At 45.5% G+C, this 26,228-nt stretch overlaps 1 protein-coding gene across 2 annotated transcripts; it reads right to left on the reverse strand.

Annotated features, from left to right (window-relative positions):
• On the reverse strand, window positions 1-26,149 carry LOC140909335 (sulfotransferase 6B1). Of its 2 annotated transcripts, none has more exons than XM_073338395.2 (7): window positions 25,525-26,149; window positions 11,374-11,489; window positions 6,256-6,345; window positions 5,373-5,499; window positions 2,623-2,717; window positions 1,764-1,920; window positions 1-1,267 (listed from the first exon to the last, which is right to left on the reverse strand). In XM_073338395.2, exons 1-7 carry the CDS (start codon window positions 25,556-25,558, stop codon window positions 1,137-1,139), a joined length of 750 nt encoding a protein of 249 aa, XP_073194496.1. In that variant the 5' UTR covers window positions 25,559-26,149; the 3' UTR covers window positions 1-1,136. The 2 variants fall into 2 exon arrangements, with proteins under 2 accessions (XP_073194496.1, XP_073194495.1); XM_073338394.2 differs by lacking the exon at window positions 25,525-26,149 and adding an exon at window positions 19,429-19,969.
• Window positions 26,150-26,228: the final 79 nt, after the last annotated feature.

A 26,228-nucleotide genomic window follows, 5' to 3' on the forward strand; every position in this document is an offset into this window, starting at 1 on the left:
TGGAGAAGCAGAAAAGTTTATTTGCAGCTGCAAAAAGGTACAGGGAGAATAGTATCTCAAATCCTGCACACAGAGCAGGAAGTTACACAGGCTTTTAGACATCCTTTTTCCCAGCATACTTATCCAATAGCAAGCTGCCCTAAGTATCCATATAGCCAGCCAATCCAGTTCCCAGCTAGTTCCCTTGTTCTCATTTGTTAAACCATACATAAAGCTGCTTTATTCAGCATTGTTCTTTCATATCTGCCCTGTTCGGCCTTGCTTAGTTTCAGGCAGTCTGACTCTGCAACATATTGTTGCAGATCCTCAGCATAACTGCTGTGAGTGCCTCCAGGCGGGGGGCCAAGGACACTTGGGCCTAGTGCGAGGGGGCTTCATCGACACTCGTGGTCTTCCATCCCCTCGAGTTACCTAGTGGCCATGCCCCAGTGTCCCCAACAATGTCATCAGGCTACCACAAGGCAGAAGCACAAAGGTATATCTTAGCTGTGTCTACACTGGGACTTCGTTGGCAAAACATTTTTTTAACACCCCCTGAATGACAAAAACCGCCACCCCGAACGACAAAAGTTTTACCAACGAAAAGTGCCTGTGTGAACCTACCGACAAAGCTACTGCTGCTCGTTGTGGGTGGAATTTTTTTGTCGGCAGGAGAGCTCTCTCCTGACGACAAACAGCAGCTACATTGCGCGGCTTTTAGCAGCACGGCTATAGCGGCACAGCCGTGTTGCTAAAAGCTGCATAGTGTAGTCGTAGCATTCCATTGGATTCCACCCGGAGGGAAGAGAAGGCATGAAGGAGAAAAAATGGCCTATTGCAAAACAATTGCAAAAGTTGTTGCCATCATGGAGACAATTTACAATTGAGTCAAACATCTTGTTCTGGGCAGGCAGCAGTAGGAAAAGTGGGTTGCCTCATGTGCCACTATGCACAGGAGATTCTAAGCCTAAATAAGTCACAGATGGGCAGTATTTGGACCACTAGCCTTATTTACTGTGTCTTGGGTTTGGTTGTTTTTTGTGTGAAAATTCTTGCGTGAAAGGCTAATTATTTTAATCTCTATGTTCTCAAACAAAAGGTAGTAAAATAGATGATGTTTCTGAGTAAATGCTAATGTCATTCTGATATTCAAGGATTTAATATTTGCAGTATTTATCATATTTTAGCCTGGCTCCCAGTTTCGTTCCTGCTAAACATTCTTCAAATTTGGCATCCATTTCTTGGCTTTGAGCTTCAGTGAACAGATTCTTCCAATCTCCAACAGTACCTGCAAAAGAACAATGAAATAAACTCATAAATATTCCTGGAAGTATAAGATCACCTGTCAGGTAGCGGTAGATAACAATGAAATGCTGACACAAACAGTTGGAATGACTGAACTTATTGCCACATTTCAAATCAATATGAGGCTTCAATGTGGATGGTGTTCTTAAAATTTTAGGTTAAAGAAAACCCTTTGCACTAAATTTTACAGGTATATATGCATGCACCTTTTACAACCAAGGTATTTTCCACAGAGCTCATATTTTGAAAGAACAGCATTCAGTGCCTGAGTGATCATCTAGCTAGGGATGTCCATTTTCAGGAGAAGAAAATTCATTATCAGCTATGAATTAAATGCATTAGTTCTGCATTTGGGACCTCCTGAAATGGTCACAACAGTCATGCATCTTATCAAGCCTTTTAAATGTTAATTAGCTCCCATGACCAATTTGGATACCTGTTCTAAACTCTAGGCCTATCATCGCTCTGTATAAATGTACCTTTTCTGAAAAGGATGGGACCAAATTTTCCATATGTTTCTTGGGATGTATTGCTCATTGATTCAAAGGCGGCATTCTCTGCAATAGACTGAATCTTCTCCTCAGGCAGACAGAACCCCAAAAATTCAGCTATTTGTTTCACTCCTTGAGGTAAGTTCTGAAAAACAAAAATGCGATAGAATTATGTATAAGTTAAAGCAAACATGCCAGACATTTTCCCTCTATCTTGTCAAATGAATGTAGTTGATAATATTCTCATCCTTACAAAGGGCAGAACATTAGAGAAATATATTAAGTTCAGCAGCAGGAAGTTGCAGGAATGGTGGTTACTTTTGATAAGATTTTGGAATGTGCCTCCCTTCCCAAATGGCAATGTGTTAAGTGAATGCTCTCAATCTTCTGCATGGATCTCTTTATTTTAGTATTAATTACTACTGATAACATTTATCTAGCCACATCAATTAGTATTGTTCTATATAAGCATTGGCATTACCTAACCCAGAGAATTTACAGTTTAAGATCCTCAAACTGCTAACATGGACATGCTTAACTTTAAGCATGTGAACAGTCTCACTGAAGTCAATGGGACCACTCTCATGCACGTGCTTAATGTTGCAGGATCAAGGCTGTCGTGCTTGAGGAGGGAGCTGGGCTAAAGATAGAAGGGCTAGTAGCCAGTGGGAAAACAGGCTGCAACATCATATACCTGTTCTCTGCACAATAAGGTTTTGCCTGGGACAAAATGAAAACTGGATGGGACAAGATGCTTGAGAATATACTGAAGGGAGCAATTCTGTATCAGAACTGAGTACAAGACCTAATAAGTCTTTTCCATTTTTAACTTTCTACACATATTTACCTCTTTCATTTCTTCATAGGTGATGATCATGATATTCTCTTTATCCATGTGTTTGTTCCAGGCAAGAATGTGGTCAAAATATGAGTTCCAGCAGACTAAAATGAAGTTAAGGCAGACAGGTCAAAAACAGAAGATAATTTAAAGTATATTTAAATTGCCCCAAGATGAAATGTACAGGCTAACTTCAACATAGAGTCCTGGAGAGCTTAGATCGTCTAATCCTTCAGTACTCTGTTCTTAGTTCTTTTTTTTTTCCTTTTTCTTTTTCTTTGGGGGGAGGAGGGGACAGATGTTATTTTGGAAGTCATTCACTCCAGACTTGACTTTTCACTTTCTTCTTCCAACTATTTTTACATAATCAAGCTATACCGTTTCTACATGACAAGTTTTAAAAAAAATCTGTTTACAACAAATTAATTCTTGAATACATTTTGTAGTAATCAGTAACACAGCCATGTGTGTATATTCAATCTATCACATAACCAGGCTAACATTGCACTTATGAAATGGCGAAGTTAAAAAAAATAACCCCAACAACACAGATTTAAGGTCCTGCAAACACTCACCATACGAATAATTTCCTTTACTTTAGTGGGATTATTAATGTGAGTAAATTTTACTCACATGCATAAGTGCTTGCAGGGATAGGCCCTTACAAAATATAAACAATTAGTTTCTACCAGTATACTTTATTTTCCAATAATTGTTTACTAGAATATGGCACAGACTCTTTGCTATATTAAATTTTCTCCATTTGCTTCAGGGGCTGTAAGGCAGTTTATGGTTACGGTTCCCTGATTCTCTGCCCAGCTCAGACCTGGCTCCACGGTAACTTCAAGCAGCCTAGAGGCTACTCTAACCTATGGTAAGTGGCAAAGTCCCCAAGGAACTATTCACCAATTAAGATTAATCTCTTGACACCACCCCTGTGCCAGTTATAGCGGCAGAATAGTACAAGAATCAAGAATGCCAGCTTTGCATCCATGGAAAGCTCTCCTACATCAGGGGATTACTCAGCCGGACAGATCCAGCTGATTTCTCGTCTCTTTCCTGACAGAACTGCACAAAAAAAGGGGTGAAATAAAGAGACTTTGCTGATATCATACATAGACACTGTATTATACTGTCAGCAACTTCTCAAAATCCCTGAAATGCACCTCAGTGTCAGAGTAGCTAGTATGACAGAGGGTTTGGCTTGATATTTTGTTAAAGTGCTGTTCTCTGCAAAATGAGTATGTAAAACAAGGCACCTTCTTACTAAACAGGTCTGTTTTCCTAAGTATATACAGTGCCCTCTCTGCTTACTTTAGGAAATAAAATGCATCTTAAAAGGAGTGAAAAGCATTAAACTCTGCCAAATCAGCACAGTTAGGAGAGTACAAGCTGGAATCTATTCCATTTTGCGCAACATCATCATCAAAATAGCTTGCTAAATTGGCATGACAGGCCAGTGGGGTTGTACAGATGTTACTAAGAGTGCAGTTTGGCCTGCAGAGTGCTTATCACTGGCAGTGGTGTTGAAGAAGGAAAGAGCCCAACTTGATTCACAAATCCCAGATGGAATTTGAGGAGCTGGCAGTTACATAAAACATTGTTTGTTTGTAAGCCTAGCACTTCTGATCTGGAAGTAATAAAGAGATGTGTACAAAATCCACTATGCCATTTTTACAGTCTCTTTTTCCCCTTTACAAGAGAACTTCACTTGAAATGCAGGGTTGCTCTCACTGTCGTTTTCCTTGAGTCTGTTTGAGCCCGATTGCTATGAAGCTTCTTGACATGACAGGAAATCTGTAACTCATGTCTGCTCCCATTGCTTTGACAGCATGAACGCTCTTTGGAATACTCTTCTTTCCAGCATAATAGTGCTCTTTGTCACAGATGATAGTGAGACTAATACTGAGTTCTTCAGTCTACAGAAAGGGGTTTATCTATTTCAGTTGTAGCTCAAACCTCTGCTCAATTATAAATAAAGGGCCAAATGTTCAAAAGTGCCTAAGAGATTTAGAAAACCTGAATCCCATTTTCAAAAGTGATTTCGATATGATGGGCAGATAGGTGCCTGGTGGAATTTTCAAAAGTGCTTGAAGTCTATGGGAATTAGGTACCTAGGTGCTTTTTGAAATCTCACTAGGCATCTATCTGCATCTTTAGGCACTTATATGCCTTTAAAAATATGGCCTTTAGGTGATTAAGTCTCACTGAAAGTCAATGAGGGTTAGGCTCCTAAGCCACTATGGCACTTTTAAAAATTTTACCCCAAACCTTTATTTTGAATTGCTCTAAAATGTGTACCCCTGCTCTGAGATGCAAATGAAAGCAAGAGAAAAAAGTAGCTGAGAACAAAGGGGGAGAAGCTCACTCATAAATCTAGTTGTTAAGATGTGAAATCGCAAGAAGGATAATGCCTTCCAGAAAGAAAAGGAAAGCTGGAGTTTACCCTTTGTGTGCTGGGGATGAAGTGGAATCCCTGTATACTGCACCATCCTGACCATTTGAATATCTCCACAGCAATGCTCCGAGTGCTGAGCATTGCTCAGGGTTGAAGAAGAGTGAAGCACCTTTGACTCCTTAGCACCAGCTCCCCTGCCCTCCCCAACCCAGATCATTAGTTTGAATCCATTTGGGATTAATTTTAACATGATGATCACAGATTCCCTTTTTGGACTGCAGACCAAAGAAGAGTTGAGAACACTGTACTAGAGTGTTTATAAACGCCACTGAGAAACATAGCAAAGATCTAATAACTGTACCTTCTCCACTCATGAACTTCTGAAAGAACTCATCCCAGGAGCTGACATTTGGAAGCATAGGATTTTTGTTGTAGAAGCGGTAATAGGATACAGCTACATCTTTTGGATTTCGAAATAACACCAGTAACTGTTAAAACAGCAAAGGCACATGAGTCTTTGGTATTTTAAGGTAACCTTTGATCTCAAGGGCCCTGCATTAAAAACGTATCAGCTCCTACAGGAACTGAAATTTGGAAAGTGAGGCCCCAATCCTGCAAATTGATTTGTGTGGAGAGACCTTACACCTGCTTGGAGCCCCTATGACTTCATGGGGGTTCCATGGAGCAATAAGGGCTATCCTATACAGCTCACCTTGCAGGGCTGGGATCTAAGATTTGACCTTGGTGTGAATTACAAACAACAACCAGTAAAAACTGAATTCCACTTTTCTAGTGAAAGATGTCAGATTGTGGGATCTGAAAAAGACAAGTAGAGAACTAGAGTTGGTCAGGAATTTTTCAGGGAAATGTTTTTTCACCAGAAAATGCTGACTGGCCAAAAGTTTTCCCAGAAATTTATTCATTTCTGGTTAAAATGGGAGGGAGAGAGAGGCATATACACACACATCCCAGAATAGCCAAAGTCCCAACAGTTACGGCATTAACCTGGAACATCAGAGACCCAGGTTCAAGTCTTTGCTCTCCTTAATCTGTTTTTTCACAAAAAAAATTCCACCGTTCTTGGTTACATCCCAATGCCGAACAAAACCAAATGCTGTAACCTTGAATTTTTTTGTGAAACTGAATTCCTGTTTTCCAGGCAATCCTGTAGAGAACTTTTGCCAGAGGAAAACTGGGAGTTGCTTGGAAAGTGAATAATATCAAATATTAAAATGCTCACTTACCTTTGCGTTACTCCCCAAAACAGCCTTGGGAATATTATCACAATTGAGATGTGTGGTAAAAAGACGTGGCGAAGGTAAACTTTTTATTTTCTAAATCAAAACAAAAAGAATATGTGAAAAAAAAAGGAATCACAACATGTCTACCTTGAATATGTTGACAATATATAATATGTGTATATGACATTGCACCCCATAATGTTTTATGGAAATATGCTTATGAAAGTAAATATGACACAACTAGAATATGTTTTATGCTAAATAGGCCATGTAACATATCTCTGCAAAGATTATGATCTACTGAATATATTCATCCTATTTGTATGCATGTATCATTTTTGTACTCAAAGTTATGTATGTTGGCTGTGTACTTGTTTGATTGTAAGTCGCCTTAGTAAGGCATTTGGTCAGCTTCTTTAGAAAGGAATTTGCAAGTTAAGTGCCCAGTCAAGAAACACTTAACAGACAATGGTTCTTGGAAGACTTCAATCCACATAAGAAGTCTGCCTGAGGACATTGAAGGTAGCATGTGAACAATGGCTGCCACCTGTAAGCTCTGAGTCATGCATGGACATGTGACTTGCCCATGTGACTCCAAAACTCCATTTTGTAGCTGGTTTCTATAACGGGGAGGGGGTGTCCACCCACAAGAGAAAGTCTATTTCAACCCCTCCATTTTGTCTTCAGCTGGCTCAAGAGATAGCCCTCCACCCCCAAAGGATACCTGAAAGAAACTGGAGCAAAGGAAGGTAACAATAGCAGGGGTGAGTGATTGCTGGATCCAGACTAGAAAGAGACTAGTCTGTAAAAGAAGCTTACTGGAACATCTCTGAGAGTGAGATTTCATCTGTAATCACTTTCTTACTGTATTAGGCACAGGCTTGCGTGTTTTACTTTACTTTACAGGGTGGTTTTACTGCACTCAACACTCGTCCCTCTGCAGTTTAGCCCTACTGAAGTACAGTACCCGCTGCACTGTACTCCAAAGGAGAAGGTTGGATATGATACCTGGACATACCCAAATCTTTAACAATCCTGGGACCCTCCCTTCCCCCAGCCCTCACAGTGCTGATGTGTTTTTTTGTTTGTCTCTCTCCTCCGGTTGTTTTTAAATAAGATAATTGTTTTGGTGTGAAAGCAATCTTTATTCCATTAATTGAAAGCAAAGAGAGCCCCACAAAGGAACAGGCAGTTTCCTTACACTTTCATAGTGCATCGTCTGCACCAATCACAATCACCTCCTGGCATTACAAGAACTGCACTCCTGAGCATAGCAACAAATCTTAGTGGCTTTCAGCTTCAAATTGCTCCCTCAAGGCATCCCTGATCCTATGGACCCATGCTGCGCCCCTCTAATAGCCCTGGTCTCTGACTGTTCAAATTCAGCCTCCAGGCACTGAGCCTTAGTGGTCCAGCCCTGTGTCAAGCTTTCACCCTTCCCTTCACAAATACTATAGCGCGTACAGCACGCAGCTATAAGCATAGGAATATTGTCATCGGCCAGGTACAGCCTCCCATAGAGGCAGCGCCAGCGGGCCTTTAAATGGCCAAAAGCATACTTAACAGTCATTCTGCACTTGCTCAGCCTGTTGTTGAACCGCTCCTTGCTGCTGTCCAGGTGTCCCATGTATGGCTTCATAGGCCACAGCATTAAGGGGTAGGCGGGGTCTCCCAGGATCACAATGGGCATTTTGACTTCCCCTACGGTGATCTTCTGGTCTGGGGATAAAGTCCTTGCTTGCAGCTTCCTGAATAGGCCAGTGTTCCGAAAGGTGTATATGTCATGCGTTAACGTCCGTGAAACACCCACGGTGATCCACAAGCACCTGAAGAACCATAGAGAAATACCCCTTCCGATAAATGTACTCAGTGGCTAGTTGGTCTTGTGCCAGAATTGGAATATGCGTGCCATCTGTCCCGCTCTGCAGTTAGGGAAGTCCATTTGTGCAAAGCCATCCACAATGTTATGCATGTTGCCCAGAGTCACAGTCTTGTGGAGCAGGATGTGGTTAATGGCCCTGCACACTTCTGTCAACCTGAGTCCAACTGTTGACTTTCCCACTCCGAACTGGTTAGTGACCAATTGGTAGCAGTCTGGAATAGCCGACTTACACAGTGCACTCGCCACGCGCTTCTCCAACAGCAGGACAGCGCTTATTCTTGTATCCTTGCACCACAGGGCTGGTGTGAGTTCATCACACAGTCCCAAGAATGTGGCTTTCCTCAACCGAAAGTTCTCCAGCCACTGCTCATCATCCGAAACGTGCAGGATGATCCCACCACTCAGTGCTTGTTTCCTGAGCCCAAAAGCAGCATTCCACTGTGGTCAGCACCTCCGTGAATGCCACAAGCAATCTCGTGTCATGGTTACTACGCGTGGTGAGATCAATGTCAGTCTCCTCTCGCCTTTGTAGTTTAAGGAATAATTCCACTGCCGCTCATGACGTGTTGGTCAGAGCGAGCAGCATATTGGTCAACAGTGCGGGATCCATTCCTGCAGACCGAAGAGGCAGGGCACGCAGTACACAAACCTTTGAAAGATGGCGCCAAATGCAGACGGAAGCACAGGGATTGCTGGGATGTGAAGCAATGCATCAGAGGGCATTGGGACAGGACCCAGGATGCCCCGCAACCCCCTCCGCCTTCCCACAACTCTTAGTAGCAGAAGAGATGCTCTGTGGGATAGCTGCCCAGAGTGCACCGCTCCGAATACCACTGCAAGTGCCACAAGTGTGAACACACTGTTACGCAAGCAGCTGACGGTGTGAACACACAACAGCAGTTTCTCATCAATGCTCTCTAAGCGGCGCTGAAACTGCCGGCACAGTAACTCTGCCAGCATAGACGTACCCTTAGTCCTGCAACACTGTCTCAGATTTTACCCAGGTTTTGCTCCATTGCTGTCAGCCCATATGATCTCTTAACTGAGGTTCTTAAATAGTTTCAAACGGTAATTAATTAAGTCTCACAGCACCTCTGTGACAAAAATAAATAATATCTCTGTTTTACAAATGAGGCAACTGAAGAGGAGAGATGAAATGTCTCGCCTGAAGCCAGACACAGGTCTCCTAACTCTGACTCCCAATCTTGTGCATTACTTATAAAACCACATAAAGAAAAGTAACAGTCCATCAGGTGTTACTACTCATCGTTTGCAATTATAACATATAGACACACACACAGCCATATACACTGTTAGAGTCACACATTCCCCTGATCTTGCAAAGACGTAGGGCTTGGCTACACTTGCAAGTTAGAGTGCATTATATCGGCCCCAGGCATCCTAACTTCTGAGGTGTCCACAGGGCCATCCCTAGCCATTTTGGTGCCCTACGCAGGCCCCCCTCACCCCTCACTCCACTTCCTGCCACCCGGTGAGTACAGGGCAGTCAGGCCCGACCCCACACTTATGGGGTGGCGGGAAGTGGAGTGACCCGGCCCCAGCCCACTCTGCTCTGCTCCCTGGGCTCCCAGCCTTGCGGCCCGGGGGGGAACAGCCCCGCAGCACGCACCGGCAGTGTGGCTGGGAGCCAGCGGAGCGGAGCAGGCTGTGGCCGGGTCGCTCTACTTATTGCCGCTGGTAAGTGCGGGCCCGACTCCTTGCAGTCCTCAGGGGAGTGGGGAGGGGGCTGGGGTGGAGCAGGGGCAGGGGCTTTGGGGAAGGGGTGGAGTGGGGGCGGGGCTGGGGCAGAGCAGGAGTGGGAAGAAGCCAGGCGGAGCAGAGGAGGAGGCCATGGGGAAGAGGCGGAGCAGGGCCTGGAGCAGCACGCAGCTGCTTAGGTCACCAGGAAATTTAGTGCCCCAAATCTGCTGGTGCCCTAAGCAGCTGCGTACGTTGCTTATGGGTAGGGACGGCCCTGGGTGTCCACACTGGCAAGGCACTTAGAGCGCCTGGACTCTGCAGCTGGAGCGCTCCCGGCAATCCACCTCCACGAGAAGCACAAAGCTTGCTGAGAGACGTGTTGCATTACTGCACGGGGATTGGCCTCCGGAAACATCTCATAATCCCCTGAAGTCAAGTGGCCACTCTTCTCATTGTTTTGAACTCTGGAAGGTTGGTTTTTTATGAGAGTATCCAGTTTTGAGAGCTCATTCTTAATCTTTCCCTGTTTGCTGTAGAGGATGTTGATCAGGTGGTTCCGCAGTTTCTTTGAGAGGGTGTGGCACAAGCTGTCAGCATAGTCTGTGTGGTATGTAGCTTGTAATGGCTGCAGGCAAGCGGATATCCCCTTTCAAAGCTCCATTTCTGACAGCCGGCATGTTTATCTTCTCCGGGACACAAAGCAAACCATTACTGTGGAATGCCACTGCTGCCCAGGCACGTGTGTGTGAGAAAGAGGTGGGGGGTGGGGGAGTCTGCTGCCATCTGAACTTACAGGACAGCATGCTGACACACACTGCCCCCCAAAACACACTGTCTCTCCCCCGACATACACACAACACAACTGTCACACTCCACTCCACCCCCTCCTCCATTTGAAAAGCACGCTGCAGCCACTGACACATTGGGATAGCTACCACAATGCACTGCTCTCGGTGGCGTTGCAAGAGCTACTAATGTGGCCACACCACTGGGCTTGCAGCTGATTGTGTAAACACACGGCAGCGTTTTCCCTGCTGCGGTCTCCAAAGGCCGGTTTAACTCCCAGCACTCTGCATCTGCAAGTGTAGCCAAGCCCTTAGGCATAGGCTCGACTTCACTTTGGAAAAGTCACACCTTAAACTAGGATGGATAGAAATCAGAAATAATCAGCTAATGACTTCATTAACCTTTTCTTCTCAAAAGATTTTTAAAATATTGCACTCAAAATTGACACTAAGGATTGGAAATTCTAATACAGCAGTAGGAGGTCCAGATTAGAGTTAAAATTAATTTCTGTTCTTTTAGTACACAAAAGTCAATTTCATTTCAAATCACACTTGTTTGCCCGTGTTTTAATCTTTTATAACATGTTCCCACATACAAAAAGTAATTGAGAGAATTAACTTCAAATTACTTGATATGGAAGTGTATATCCTCTCTGTAAAGTGTTTTGTACTTATATGAGATACTGTAAAATACAGACATTTTAAAAAGTACTAGATACTAAAAATAAGCTTTCTGAATTAGTCCATGCTGACCTGAAATTTTTCTGGAACTCCAAATTCAAGAATTTGTAAATGCTTTGTTCGTGGTACCTCCTCCCTTAGAACTGCGGATGTCAAGTCATTTAAAATGTGTTCAATCCAATTAGTTCCTGAAACATAAAATAACTGTTAGAAGGAGCCAAGCAGGAATTTCAGAACTGTAGCCTGTTAAATATCTAGCATAATTTTCTAAAGAGTCAGTATACTAGTCCTCCATATAACTTGTAGGTGTTCCATTATATAGCTTGTAACAGTTGTAGGTACACAATTTTCAGACAGAAGTGTGATTTTTACATTGAGTGTGTCTCTTTAATGCAACATTGGGGGCGAGAATGAAATCCTGTGCTTTGGCAATTACAAGTTAAGTTATATATCCCCCGCACAACTGTACTTTATTTACATTGCCTATGTGTATATAATGGCAACCCTTGTAAGCACTTTAAGGCTGCTGCTTCTGCTATGTACAGCTTGTGAACACAGTGTAAGGATATGCCTACACTGCAATAAAAAACCCATGGCACCAATAGCCTGGGTCAACTGAATCTCACAGCCTGGGTCAACTGAGTCAGGCTCGTGGTACTAAAAATAGCAGTGTAGACATCTGGGTTCAGGGGAGCCTGGGCTTTGAAATCCCACAGTGGGGGAAGAAGGTGTCAGAGCCCAGGCTCCAGCCCAAGCACAAATGTCTACACTGCTATTTTTAGCTCCGTGTCCCAAGTCCTGTAAGCCTGAATCAATTGACCTGGGCTCTGAGACTTGGTGCAGTGGGTCTTTTATTGCCGTGCAGTGACTCAGATCTTGTTGCTACACAGAATCTCCTTCATGTAGGAGGAGGAGATCTTTGCTGCAAGACTGAAGAACAGAGAAGTGAAGATAAGGTTTCCCTGCAACATCCTCAAACTGCCACCTGCTCTTTCTCTATTGCCCCAGTCAGCTCAGTTACTACACATATGCTTCCTTTTGGGTTGGCAGGGAAGAGTAGAGCACGGGCTGTGCTCAGGAGTAACTATCTGTGGCAAAAAAAGAGTATTACTGGGAGAGGAATGCCTTTGTCCAACAATCAAACGATCCCTGCAAGGGTACTATCATGAGTCTGGGAGAGCCGAGTTCAAGTTCCTTCTTCTCATCAGGAAGAGGAGGAATTCATCTGGGAATCTTCCACATCCCAGGTGAGTATCCTAAACACTAGGCTAAAGGTTCATAGATTCCAAGGCCAGAAGGGATCATTGTGATCATCTAGTCTGATCTCCTGTATAACACAGGCCATAAACATCCCCCAAAGAATTCCTAGAACATATCTTTTAGAAAAACATAATCCGTCCCCTTCCCCCCCAAGTCATTTTGTGCAATTAGGCTGCCTCTGAGGACACCTAATGGATCAGGCCCTACAGATGAGATAGCTGGGACAGTGCCTATCTGCCTCTGGCTTGAGGATCATGAAGGGCTTAGGTGTGAGTAGGCATCTGGGTGCCTCCCAGAGGCATCAGTGTATTTGCCCAGAGGAAGAAACATAGGTGTCTGGGAGACTTTTACAGCAAAAATGGAGGTGGTGAGTAAATTTAGTTTGTCTATAGCATAGGCAGCAGCTGAACTGGGGATTTGTAAATTGGAATGGTGCCTAAAGCTAGGACTTTGGTACCTAAGTCTGGAGTTTGTGCATCTACATTCCTTTGTGGATCTGGGCCAAACAGACACCAGCCTAAATATTACCAAGTGTTCTGAAAAAATCATCAGTCTTGGGCTAAGAACAGCTTCGATAAGGGTATTGAATGGCATGTTGTCATAACCATACAGCTACGGGTAGCCTAGAATTCCTCCTTACCTGGAAGGGATTAAGAAGCTCAGATAGCCTGGTTGGCACCTGACCAAGAGGACCAATGCGGAAAGGAGATACTTTCAAATCTTGGGAGGGGGGAAGGTTTTCTTTGTGCTCTTTGTTTTGTGTGGTTGTTCTCTCTTGGGACTGAGAGGGGCCATCTTCTCCAACCCATCCCAATCCAAGCCTCCAATATTGCAACCCGTATAGGTAAACCAGGCAAGGCGGATTAGTTTATCTTTTGTTTTTCTTGTGAATTTTCCCTGTGCTAAGAGGGAGGTTTATTCCTGTTTTCTGTAACTTTAAGGTTTTGCCCAGAGGGGGATCCTCTGTGTTTTGAGTCTGAATACCCTGTAAAGTATTTTCCAAACTGATTTTACAGAGATGATTTTTACCTTTCTTTCTTTTTTTTTTTTTAAAATAAAATCCTTCTTTTAAGAACCTGACAGATTTTTCCATTGTTCCAAGACCCAGGGGCTTGGGTCTTTGATCATTTTGTAACCAATTGGTTAGGATATTATTCTCAAGCCTCCCCAGGAAAGGGGGTGTAAGCGCTTGGGGGGATTGCTGGGGGAAGAGGAACTCCAAGTGGTCCTTTTCCCTGGTTCTTTGTTAAATCACTTGGTGGTGGCAGCGTTACTGAAACCCAAGGTACAGTGGAGAATTTGTGCCTGGGGAGTTTTTAACCTAAGCTAGTAGAAATAAGCTTAGAGGGTCTTTCATGCGAGTCCCCACGTCTGTACCCTAGAGTTCAGAGTGGGGAGGGAACCCTGACACATGTATCCCCCAAAAGTGGTGCTATTGCACCCTTAACCTACTGGTGTGTGAGGGGGAGATTCTGCCAAGCAGGACAGCAAGTTGGAACATGAGGGTTAAATCCCATTATGGGTTTTGTTATCCCAGCTGGGAGTGTCTCCCACAGCCAGGGCAATCAGGAACCTAGTTAAGCTCAGACTCATAAAAAAGGAAAGGGTAGTGGCGGTGGGGCTCCAGTGGCTATTTAAAGGGCCCACGCTCGGAAGGGGCCCTGGCTGCTCTTCTCTGCTCCCCGCTCTCTCCTATGGGGGCAGAAGCTTGGTGCTGCCTTCTCCCGGGGCTCTGTCCTGCTGCTGCAGGGCAGGCTTCACTGGCAGCCCAGCTCCCACCTCCCCCGCCTCTTTCCCCAGTGTGCTGCATTCACCCCCGCCCCCCCCCACTCTCTCTCCCTGCTGCTGATCAGCTGTTATCTGGCATGAGGAAGCAGAGAAGAGGTGGGGGCGGGGCCTTGGGGAAGGGCATGGAAGGGGGCATACCCCCTCCAGCCCCCTGCTGTGAGCCGCTCAGGGCTGGGAGCAACCCCAGCCCACACCCCCAGCTCTCTGCCCTGACTCCTGCACCCCCCTCATACCCTCATGACCCCAGCCCGCACCCCCCCACCACATGCCCTGACTCCTGCACCCCCCAACATCCCCACCCTGAGCACCAAACGGGAGCTCCTGCTCCCTCCCCCACCCCACATACCCACCTGCACCACTTGCACCGAATGGGAGCTGCCCCAGGTAAGCGCTCCACACCCCAACCTCCTGAGCCCCCTCCCTCATTCTAGCTCCTGGACAGACTCTGCACTCCAACCTCCAGCCTGCTCCCGCACCCTAACTCCCTCCAAAGGGTTTTTCCTCTGGCCAGGAGGGATTTTAAAGGTGTTTACCCTTCCCTTTATATTTATGACAGGGGCCCTCAAATATCTTTGGTGCCAGGCCCACAAAAAGTTAATCTGGCCCAGGCACTTTAAATAGCCTCCTTTAAATCATCCCCAAACCCCAGGGCTCTCAGTTGCCTCTGCAGCTGGGAGCTCAGGGGGTGATTTAAAGGGCCCGGGGCTCCCAGCTGCTGCCCTCACAGCCCTAGACCCAGGTCCTTTAAACCCTGATTTAAAGTGCCTGGGGATTTAAAGGCCCCACCGCCTCATCAGGACTCCAGAGTACGGGTAAGTCCTTTAAGTTACTTTCACACCTGCCTATATATAAACTGGAAATCTCTCAATTTATTTTACCTGGCTCGCCTATGAACTGTCTCTCTGCAATTGCTCAGCCTACGGCTCTGCCAGAAAAAACCTGCAGCTCCAAGAATAGCTTATTTAGTAAATGGAATTTTAACTTAAGTGTTTTCTCATTCCTGCCTACATACTGCAAGGCCAATAGTATAATTAATTTTTTTTATAGATACTCTGGTTAAATTTCCTATATAATTTGACTGGAGATCGCCTATTAGCCAATCAGATTCCTTTTCAGTTTGCTTAGAAAAATCTTCTTTTTCTCCTGCATCAAGTAAACTCCTTTCTTCCTTCAAAGCCTTCTTCAAAACATATCTCCTACAAAGTCTTTCCTTGTAGAATCCTATTCCCATCTTAAATTCATACCATCTCTTAAGGTGGAATTTTCAAAAGTGCTTAGCATCCACCTATCTTTACACCCATTGCTTCAACGGGAGCAGAATTAGGCTAGCGCTGATTGCTTCTGAAAATCCCATCCTTCATGACCTGTGTCTGAACTGTCTTGTCTGTGTCTGTTCTAAACTAGTGATGGGGTCCGTGCCTCTTTATACCGGTGTACAGCTCTAAGCCTGCCATTAGTTTGTTATTAACAAAGTTTCGGGGCAGTTCAGATTCTGTTCTGGCTCTGAATTCTGTGGACTGACCCCCATCTCTTCACCATATACATGAAGGTATAATGCTACATAGGCACAAAAAGGCAGAATTACAGCAACTATAGGAATCAAAAGCTTAAAATTTCTTGACACTTGTATATTTAAGCTCACCATAATCTTGCATGATTCTTTGTATTTAAGTTACTACAGCCAGCAGCATGTCTATCACTCCTAGAATAAACACACATCTGAAATTATGGAAGAGGAAAACACATGGCTCACTAGCACACTGACAGGTTTCAGAGTAACAGCCGTGTTAGTCTGAAAAGGAGTACTTGTGGCACCTTAGAAACTAACCAATTTATTTGAGCATAAGCTTTCGTGAGCTACAGCTCACTTCATCGGATGCATACTGTGGAAAGTGTAAAAGATCTTTTATACACACAAAGCATGAAAAAATACCTTCCCCCACCCCACTCTCCTGCTGGCAATAGCTTATCTAAAGTGACCACTCTCCTTACAATGTGTATGATAATCAAGGTGGGCCATTTCCAGCACAAATCCAGGGTTTAACAAGAATATCTGAGGGGGGGGGGGTTAGGAAAAAACAAGGGGAAATAGGTTACCTTGCATAATGACTTAGCCACTCCCAGTCTCTATTCAAGCCTAAGTTAATTGTATCCAATTTGCAAATGAATTCCAATTCAACAGTTTCTCGCTGGAGTCTGGATTTGAAGTTTTTTTTGTTGAAGAATTGCAACTTTCATGTCTGTAATCGCGTGACCAGAGAGATTGAAGTGTTCTCCAACTGGTTTATCTAAGTTATAATTCTTGACATCTGATTTGTGTCCATTTATTCTTTTACGTAGAGACTGTCCAGTTTGACCAATGTACATGGCAGAGGGGCATTGCTGGCACATGATGGCATATATCACATTGGTGGATGTGCAGGTGGACGAGCCTCTGATAGTGTGGCTGATATTATTAGGCCCTGTGATGGTGTCCCCTGAATAGATATGTGGGCACAGTTGGCAACGGGCTTTGTTGCAAGGATAGGTTCCTGGGTTAGTGGTTCTGTTGTGTGGTATGTGGTTGCTGGTGAAGTATTTGCTTCAGGTTGGGGGGCTGTCTGTAGGCAAGGACTGGCCTGTCTCCCAAGATTTGTGAGAGTGTTGGGTCATCCTTCAGGATAGGTTGTAGATCCTTAATAATGCGTTGGAGGGGTTTTAGTTGGGGGCTGAAGGTGACGGCTAGTGGCGTTCTGTTATTTTCTTTGTTAGGCCTGTCCTGTAGTAGGTGACTTCTGGGAACTCTTCTGGCTCTATCCATCTGTTTCTTCACTTCCGCAGGTGAGTACTGTAGTTGTAAGAACGCTTGATAGAGATCTTGTAGGTGTTTGTCTCTGTCTGAGGGGTTGGAGCAAATGCCGTTTCCGGTATAGGGTGGTGTTTATGTGACCATCGTTTATTAGCACTTTACCCTCTGATCCCACTGAGAGTTACCAAAAGAAACTACAGCATTTGCTCAAGAAACTCCCTGAAAAAGCACAAGATCAAATCCGCACAGACACACCCCTGGAACTCCGACCTGGGATATTCTATCTACTACCCAAGATCCATAAACCTGGAAATCCTGGGCGCCCCATCATCTCAGGCACTGGCACCCTGACAGCAGGATTGTCTGGCTATGTAGACTCCCTCCTCAGGCCCTACACTACCAGCACTCCCAGCTACCTTCGAGACACCACTGACTTCCTGAGGAAACTACAATCCATCGGTGATCTTCCTGATAACACCATCCTGGCCACTATGGATGTAGAAGCCCTCTACACCAACATTCCACACAAAGATGGACTACAAGCCATCAAGAACACTATCCCCGATAATGTCACGGCTAACCTGGTGGCTGAACTTTGTGACTTACCCGTAACTATTTTACATTTGGGGACAATCAGATCTGCGGCACTGCTATGGGTACCCGCATGGGCCCACAGTATGCCAACATTTTTATGGCTGACTTAGAACAACGCTTCCTCAGTTCTCGTCCCGTAACGCCCCTACTCTACTTGTGCTATATTGATGACATCTTCATCATCTGGACCCATGGAAAAGAAGCCCTTGAGGAATTCCACCATGATTTCAACAATTTCCGTCCCACCATCAACATCAGCCTCGTCCAGTCCACACAAGAGATCCACTTCCTGGACACTACAGTGCTAATAAACGATGGTCACATAAACACCATCCTATACCGGAAACCTACTGACCGCTATTCCTATCTACATGCCTCCAGCTTTCACCCTGACCACACCACACGATCCATCGTCTATAGCCAAGCTCTGCGATACAACCGCATTTGCTCCAACCCCTCAGACAGAGACAAACACCTACAAGATCTCTATCAAGCATTCTTACAACTACAGTACTCACCTGCGGAAGTGAAGAAACAGATTGATAGAGCCAGAAGAGTTCCCAGAAGTCACCTACTACAGGACAGGCCTAACAAAGAAAATAACAGAACGCCACTAGCCGTCACCTTCAGCCCCCAACTAAAACCCCTCCAACGCATTATTAAGGATCTACAACCTATCCTGAAGGATGACCCAACACTCTCACAAATCTTGGGAGACAGGCCAGTCCTTGCCTACAGACAGCCCCCCAACCTGAAGCAAATACTTCACCAGCAACCACATACCACACAACAGAACCACTAACCCAGGAACCTATCCTTGCAACAAAGCCCGTTGCCAACTGTGCCCACATATCTATTCAGGGGACACCATCACAGGGCCTAATAATATCAGCCACACTATCAGAGGCTCGTCCACCTGCACATCCACCAATGTGATATATGCCATCATGTGCCAGCAATGCCCCTCTGCCATGTACATTGGTCAAACTGGACAGTCTCTACGTAAAAGAATAAATGGACACAAATCAGATGTCAAGAATTATAACTTTCATAAATCATTAGGAGAACACTTCAATCTCTCTGGTCACGCGATTACAGACATGAAAGTTGCAATTCTTCAACAAAAAAAACTTCAAATCCAGACTCCAGCGAGAAACTATTGAATTGGAATTCATTTGCAAATTGGATACAATTAACTTAGGTTACCTTGCATTATGACTTAGCCACTCCCAGTCTCTATTCAAGCCTATTTCCCCTTGTTTTTTCCTAACCCCCCCCCCCCTCAGATATTCTTGTTAAACCCTGGATTTGTGCTGGAAATGGCCCACCTTGATTATCATACACATTGTAAGGAGAGTGGTCATCTTAGATAAGCTATTGCCAGCAGGAGAGTGGGGTGGGGGGAGGTATTTTTCATGCTTTGTGTGTATAAAAGATCTTCTACACTTTCCACAGTATGCATCCAATGAAGTGAGCTGTAGGTCACGAAAGCTAATACTCAAATAAATTGGTTAGTCACTCTAAGGTGCAACAAGTACTCCTTCACTAGCACACTGTTTCCCTGTGACAACAGAGGATTTACTACTGCATGTAGCATTTGAATTTCAGTGCTTTTCTGCATTCTTAGAAAATGATCACATATATTTGACATCTAAGCACTTTTCTTTCAATTTTGCACCAAAAAAATCCAGACTTACCGCATTTAGGATAAGTAGCGAGGAAGACATCATCTTTTCTAACTTTCATGGTGTCCAATGCTTGGAAGGTCTCAGCGCAACACAACACACTAGGGTATAGCACCCCCTTGTACGTGATCAGCAACTCCTCAGGTTTTTTCCCTTCAGCTGCATCAAGAACTGCATCTATTTCCCTAGCAAAGCTGCTCATAGCCATGGTTGGAGTTTGCTTTGCCTTTTGCCAGACTCTGCCCTTAAACCGTGTCTCTAGTTTTCTTTGGGAGGAGAGGGAGGAGGAGGCTGATAAGGAACTCTTCCATATGAACTCACTGGCTTATCTGCTGCATCACCCTGTTTCTCTTGTCCAATAAGGGAAATCCAAACTGAAAGAAGTGTTGAATTACAAGCTCCTGGTGTGAACTCTTGGTCATGAACTGTAATGGATTTCAGCCAGTGTTGAGCATTACATTTAACTTGTGCTTTCCTTTGGCGTAAATTGTAATGGGAGAAACTCCTAGTGGGATAAGGGTGAGAAACAAATTGTGCTTGTTCAGCCCCTCAGCCTCCATGTGGAATGGAATACTCTTCCACCTAACCCACTGGCTGTTAAGTTTCCACCAAAGGTAAAGACAGATTTCAGAGTAGCAGCCGTGTTAGTCTGTATTCGCAAAAAGAACAGGAGGACTTGTGGCACCTTAGAGACTAACAAATTTATTTGAGCATAAGCTTTTGTGAGCTACAGCTTATGCTCAAATAAATTTGTTAGTCTCTAAGGTGCCACAAGTACTCCTGTTCTTTTTACCTAAGGTAAAGGTATCTGTTAAGCACCCTGGGGAGTTGCTGATGTAGAATCATGCTGCTGTTTGTGTGCGAACTAGAAGTTGTAAAACTGGATGAGTTGCCACAATAACAGGAAAGAGAGAGGACTAAAGGAAGATGGGTTAACTGCTTCTCAGGCTTACAGTGGTTTTAAAACAGAGACTGGGATCTCTTCAGAGTAAAGATTGTCTTTAACTTTTTCGTCTAAGCCTAATACTGATAGCCAAGTTAGGGTTTTAGGTAAAACCAAAAAGACGGCCTTCACTGTAAAGGCTGGATACCCCAGTATCTAATACACCTCTACCCCGATATAACTCTGTGCTTGGGAGCCAAAAAATCTTACCGCGTTATGGGTGAAACCGTGTTATATCGAACTTGCTTTGGTCCACCGGAGCATGCAGCCCCACCCCCCCAAAGCACTGCTTTACCGCGTTATATCCGAATTCGTGTTATATCGGGTCGCATTATATCAGGGTAGAGGTGTATTAACCTTCCACAAAAGAATCTGTCACTGTCCACAGCGGACTCAACAGAATCCAATCAAGCCCCTTCACCAGTATACTTCAGAGACACCACACTGCAGATACAGGTCAGAAATCAATTTTACTATGTCCAGTTGTGATATACCATGGCACAATCCAGACTAGTGGGGGTTGTCATCCCTGCCCTGCAATTTTGGGTGCCGTATGATGCCTTGCTGTAGCAGCTCCTACCTGGGCCACTCACAGTCTCCCAGCATGCAAGCCATACCTTGAGTGTCTGCATGTAACCGCAGCCTGCTAGCTACACTGGGCTCTCACCAGTATCGGTTAGTGCTTAATTTTTGCCGGGGCTGAGTCCCGGCACCTCTGGACTTGGCAGTTCATAGCCCCATCGCCTCTGGACTTACCGCATCAGTTCTTTTGTGCGCACAAGAGATGCAAACAGCAGCGCAACCCTCCACATCACTCAGCTGCCAGAGGAATGTCTGTGGAGCATTGCACGGCTGCTTGCATGATGCTTGAGCCCCAGCACCTCTACCATTACAAATTAAGCAGTAGTTTTGGTTATATTGCAGGGGGATCCCAACACACCAACAGCCCTGTATCTTCCCCCAGAAATGTATGTCCCATACTGCCCAGCCCTTTCCTGGACCGTACAAATATATTAAATCCATTACACCTTTAATGGAATAACATGCCAACTCCTTACCTTAAATAGCTACCCAGACACTTCAACTTAAAGACACTGCGTAAGGGTCAACAGTAAAACAAGTTTATTAACTACAAAGAGATGTATTTTAAGTGAGTTCAAGTAATGAGGCATAAAAATCAGAAATGGTTAGAAGAAAAATAAAAATTTAAAACACGTACTAATATCTACTTAAGACACTATTTTAGTTGCAAAGCAAACTTTCTCACCACATGCTTTAGCAGATTACTGACCAGACTATCAGGTCAAGACTCCTTCCCCTGAGTCCAACAGCTGTTTCCTTTTGTCGTCTCAGGTGCAGAGAATGAGATTCACAGGGGAAGCAAGAGAAGTGCCTGGGATTGTTTGTCTGTCTTTTTTATAGCAAGTAGTGGGGGTTTGCCCATTAGTAAGTGGAGAATAAATAAGGATGATAACAAAGGCAAAGATGAATTTAGAGTTGGTAACTTGACTGAGATTTTCCAGACTTTCTGCAGATCAGGGTTTTCTAAGCTGCAATATACTCGAGATCAGTGGTTCTCAACTGGGGTCCACAGACCCCCTGGGGGGTCCGTGAGCCCTTTCAGGGGGGCTGTGGAGCCCCGTGGCTGAAACCTGGTGCCCCAAGCCCCAGCACTTCCGCAAAGAGAAGTAAATCTATGCCTATGCCCAAGGGTCCCCCCGCCGGCCCGGAACCCTGAGTTCCCCTCCTGCCCTCACTGGGCCCTGGTGTTTTTACACCATGCTGAGGGGGGCCTCAGCAAGAAAAAGGTTGAGAACCCCTGCTCTAATTACTGACTTTCAAACTTTATTTTTAGGTAACTAGAGTCTTGTAAATTAGTGGTCTATTTACAATTTTAACATAAACCAGGTTTGCATTTCTTCCCAGCTCTCTGCAACAGCAATCAGCTTTTCAGAATGACTGAAAAATTCCCTGCATGGCCCTCAGAACAAAGATCTGAAACTGGCTATCAATGCCCAGAGATCACAGCTATTAAAATAGAACAAGCACTTTTAAAATAAAACCTTACCAGTGTCACTCTCTGCTCCCCCATCCCACAGACAATCCCCACCTCTATATATACTATTGTAGGCTCTTGCCCACCACCTACCCTCCCCTTTCACTCTCTTCTACCTGAAGACCGCTTCTTTCTCCTTGTTCTGCAGATGGTCTGCCTCCCCCACCCAGCCCCCATCACTTCCTCTTTGGTGGGTTGCTCGCAGCTCATCCTTCCTCCCCCACTACTTCACCTACCGCTTCCCAACCAATCACCGGGGCTCTCACTCCACGAGCCTTTCTTTCCTCTTCCCAAGGGGTCTCCAGCTTCCTTCCTCCTCTGGATCTGTAGACAGTGTGAAAAAGCCAGAGCTAGGCAGAGAGATCTCCGGATTTACATGGATGTCTACATTCTAGTAGTTGTGCATTTTGTCCCAACAAAATTATGTGCTGCAACACAAATATGTGATACAACACAGAAGGTTATGCAGCATATTTTAATCCAGTGAGGATACTAGAATTACATTGTGCACAGTGATACAAGAAGGTTTAATGTAGTTAAATACAGCATGCACACAGCACAAAACATACTCAAATATTTGATATCTTCACAGCCCCAGCACATACAGAAACCAAGCCATAAGGAAAAAGCTGCAATCAATGAAGTAAAGATCTCAAATCAAATTAAATATTCCACCAGCAGAGGGCAGATCAGCAATCATGATTGTGGATCTAGGGTTCTAGGCCCATCATTAGAAAAACTAAGCTGCATGGTGATGACACGAATATTGCTACCGGCCTACACTCCTGCTGGACTGACTTTGGGATTGGAGGACCAACCTTTATTTCAATGAACCCCATCGCTTTTGGCTTGTGATGCTTGGTGGGGGAAGAATGTGGATTTCATTATATCCTCTCTTTTTGTCTCGGATGTGTTATTCAACATTAGTAAGGATGGCAGACCTGTTTTATTTGCATTATTTTTTTTTTGGTACCTGGAATAACATTTCTCTTCTATTTCTCCCCAGGACCAAGAAATGATAGTGGTTTGGGTTCAGTAAGCCAATGTCCCTCCAGGTTTGTCAAGAGACTCATTCAAAAGACTAAATATAGTCAAATAGAATAGTCTCCACAATGCAAGCCTGGAACTCATGTGCTTACCTGTTTAAATCTACAGCATGTTCATTATCACCACCCTCAACAATAGCCATGAAATTATTCGCAAAAAGAAAAGGAGTACTTGTGGCACCTTAGAGACTAATAAATTGGTTAATCTCTAAGGTGCCACAAGTACTCCTTTTCTTTTTGCGAATACAGACTAACACGGCTGTTACTCTGAAACATGAAATTATTATCATCCTCCAGCATGAGTTCCTCATTCAATTAGGGTATGTCTACACGGCAAAGAAAAACCCACAGCTGGCTGACTTGGACTTACAGGGCTCAGAACACAGACCCCGGCTTTTCAAAGTGCCGAGGGGTGTTCGACCCCCCAGCTCTGCCCCAGGCCCTGCCCACACTCCACCCCTTCCCCAAGGCCCCACCCAGACCCCGCCTCTTCCTGTCCCCACTCCACCCCTGCCCCACCTCTTCCCACCCAGCCCTACCTCCTCCCAGAAGCATACTGCATCCTTGCTCGTCTCCCCGTCTTCCAATCTCTTGCACGCCACAAAAGAGCTGATTGCGGTGGGCGGGAGGTGCAGGGTGGGAGTGGGAAGCGCTGATCCACAGTGCTTGCCGGCAGGCGGGAGGCGCTGGGGGTTTGGGGAGGAGCTGATCCAGGGGCTGCCGGTGGGTGCTTAGCACCCACCATTTTTTCTCAGTGAGTGCTCCAGCCCCGGAGCACCCACAGAGTTGGCGCTGATGGCTCAGGCTGCGGGGAGGCTGTTTCTACTCTGTTGTGTAGACTTCCGGGGTTCGTTCTGGAGCCCAAGCTCTGGGACCTCGCTGGTCCAATAGCCCTGGTTCCAGCCTGAGCCCAGATATCTACACAGAGAAGTGAAACAGCCCTAGCCCGGCAAGCCCGAGTCACCTGGCACGGGCCAGCTGCAGGTGTGAAGTTGCTGTGTAGACATACTCTTAGATATTCCAAAGGCAGGCCACACTGAGGAACATGCAAGCAGCAAGAACTCTTAAGCACACCTTCTCAGTCTTCATCTGCAGCTTGCCACCAGTGTAGTGCAAATTATGGGAAATGCTTCATTAAGGCGCAGAATTTTCCTCTCATAAGAACGGCCACACTGGGTCAGACCAAAGGTCCATCAACCCCAGTATCCTGTCTTCTGACAGTGGCCAATGGCAGGTGCCCCAAAGGGAATGAACAGACAGGTTATCATCAAGTGATCTATGCCCTGTCACCCAATCCCAGCTTCTGGCAAACAGAGGTTAGGGACACCATTCCTGCCCATCCTGGGTAATAGATCCATCAGTGGCTATCTTCCATGAATCTATCTAGCTCCCTTTTGAACCCCATTATAGTACTGGCCTTCACAACACCCTCTGGCAAGGCATTCCAGAGGTTGACAGTACCTTGCATGAAAAAATACTTTGTGTTTGTTTTAAACCTGCTACCTATTAATTTCATTTGTTGGCCCCTTTTTCTTGTATTATGAGGAGTAAATAACACTTCCTTATTTATTTTCTCTATACCACTCATGATTTTATAGCCCTCTCTCATATCCCCCCTTAGTCGCCTCTTTTCCAAGCTGAAAAGTCCCAGTTTTATTAATCTTGCCTCATATGGAAGCCGTTCTATATCCCAATCATTTTTGTTGCCCTTTTTTGAACTTTTCCAATTCCAATATATCTTCTTTGAGATGAGGCAACCACATCTACACACAGTATTCAAGGTGTGGGCTTACCATAGATTTATATAGAGGCAATATGATACTTTCTGTCTTATTATCTATCCCTTTCTGGATGATTCCCAACATTCTGTTTGCTTTTTTGATTGCCGCTGCACGAGTGGATGATTTCAGAGAACTATCCACAAGGACTCCAAGATCTTTCTTGCCTGGTAACAGCTAATTTAGACCCCATCATTATATATGTATAGTTAACATGTTTTCCAATGTGCATTACTTTGCATTTATCAACATTAAATTTCATCTGCCATTTTGTTGCCCACTCACCGGGTTTTGTGAGATGAGGAGGGGCCCATTTCATAATCCCAAGGTCTGCCGCGCCGGCCACATGGTGGCGCCACTGTGCTCCGGACGGGGTATGGAGCAAGGTGGTTGTGGCTGTGCTCAGTGAGGGGGCAGAGGAAATGTGGCATACGGTGGGGTTGGCATTACTGTGCACAAGGGATGTGCCTGGAGAGGATGGGCTCGGGCGGGGCTGTCAGACTCCTGGCTGTGCAGAGGGCAGGGGCTACGGGGGGAGGCCGTAGCTGTGCTCACGGCAGGAGATGTACAGGGGCTACCACGGCTGTGCCCCGGGCAGAGGGCGTGGGGGGGAGTGGGGCTGCCGCGGCTGTGCCCAGGGGAAGCGGAGGGGCTGTCATGGCCGTGCCCGGGGCAGAAGGTGTGTGGGAGGCGGCCACAGCTGCGCCCAGGGCAGGGGATGTGCGTGGCGGGGGCTGCCAGGACTATGCCCAGGACACACGGTGGAGGCGGCCAGGGCCACGCTCTAACGTCGGACTCGCAGCCTTATCGCCGCTCCACCCTTTAGCCGGGCGGCGCCAGCGCGTGTGAACGGAGAAGAGCTTCGTGGCAGGAAACCCGCCCCCTCCACCGCGGGTCGGAACCACAACCCAACGGGGCCCGCTGCGCGCGCAACCACGTAAGCCGACAGCGCACACGCCGCCCGCGAGCACGAGGTCTCGCGCTGTTTT

This window comes from Lepidochelys kempii, chromosome 3 (genome assembly GCF_965140285.1).
Source record: "Lepidochelys kempii isolate rLepKem1 chromosome 3, rLepKem1.hap1, whole genome shotgun sequence".
Taxonomy (NCBI): domain Eukaryota; kingdom Metazoa; phylum Chordata; order Testudines; family Cheloniidae; genus Lepidochelys; species Lepidochelys kempii.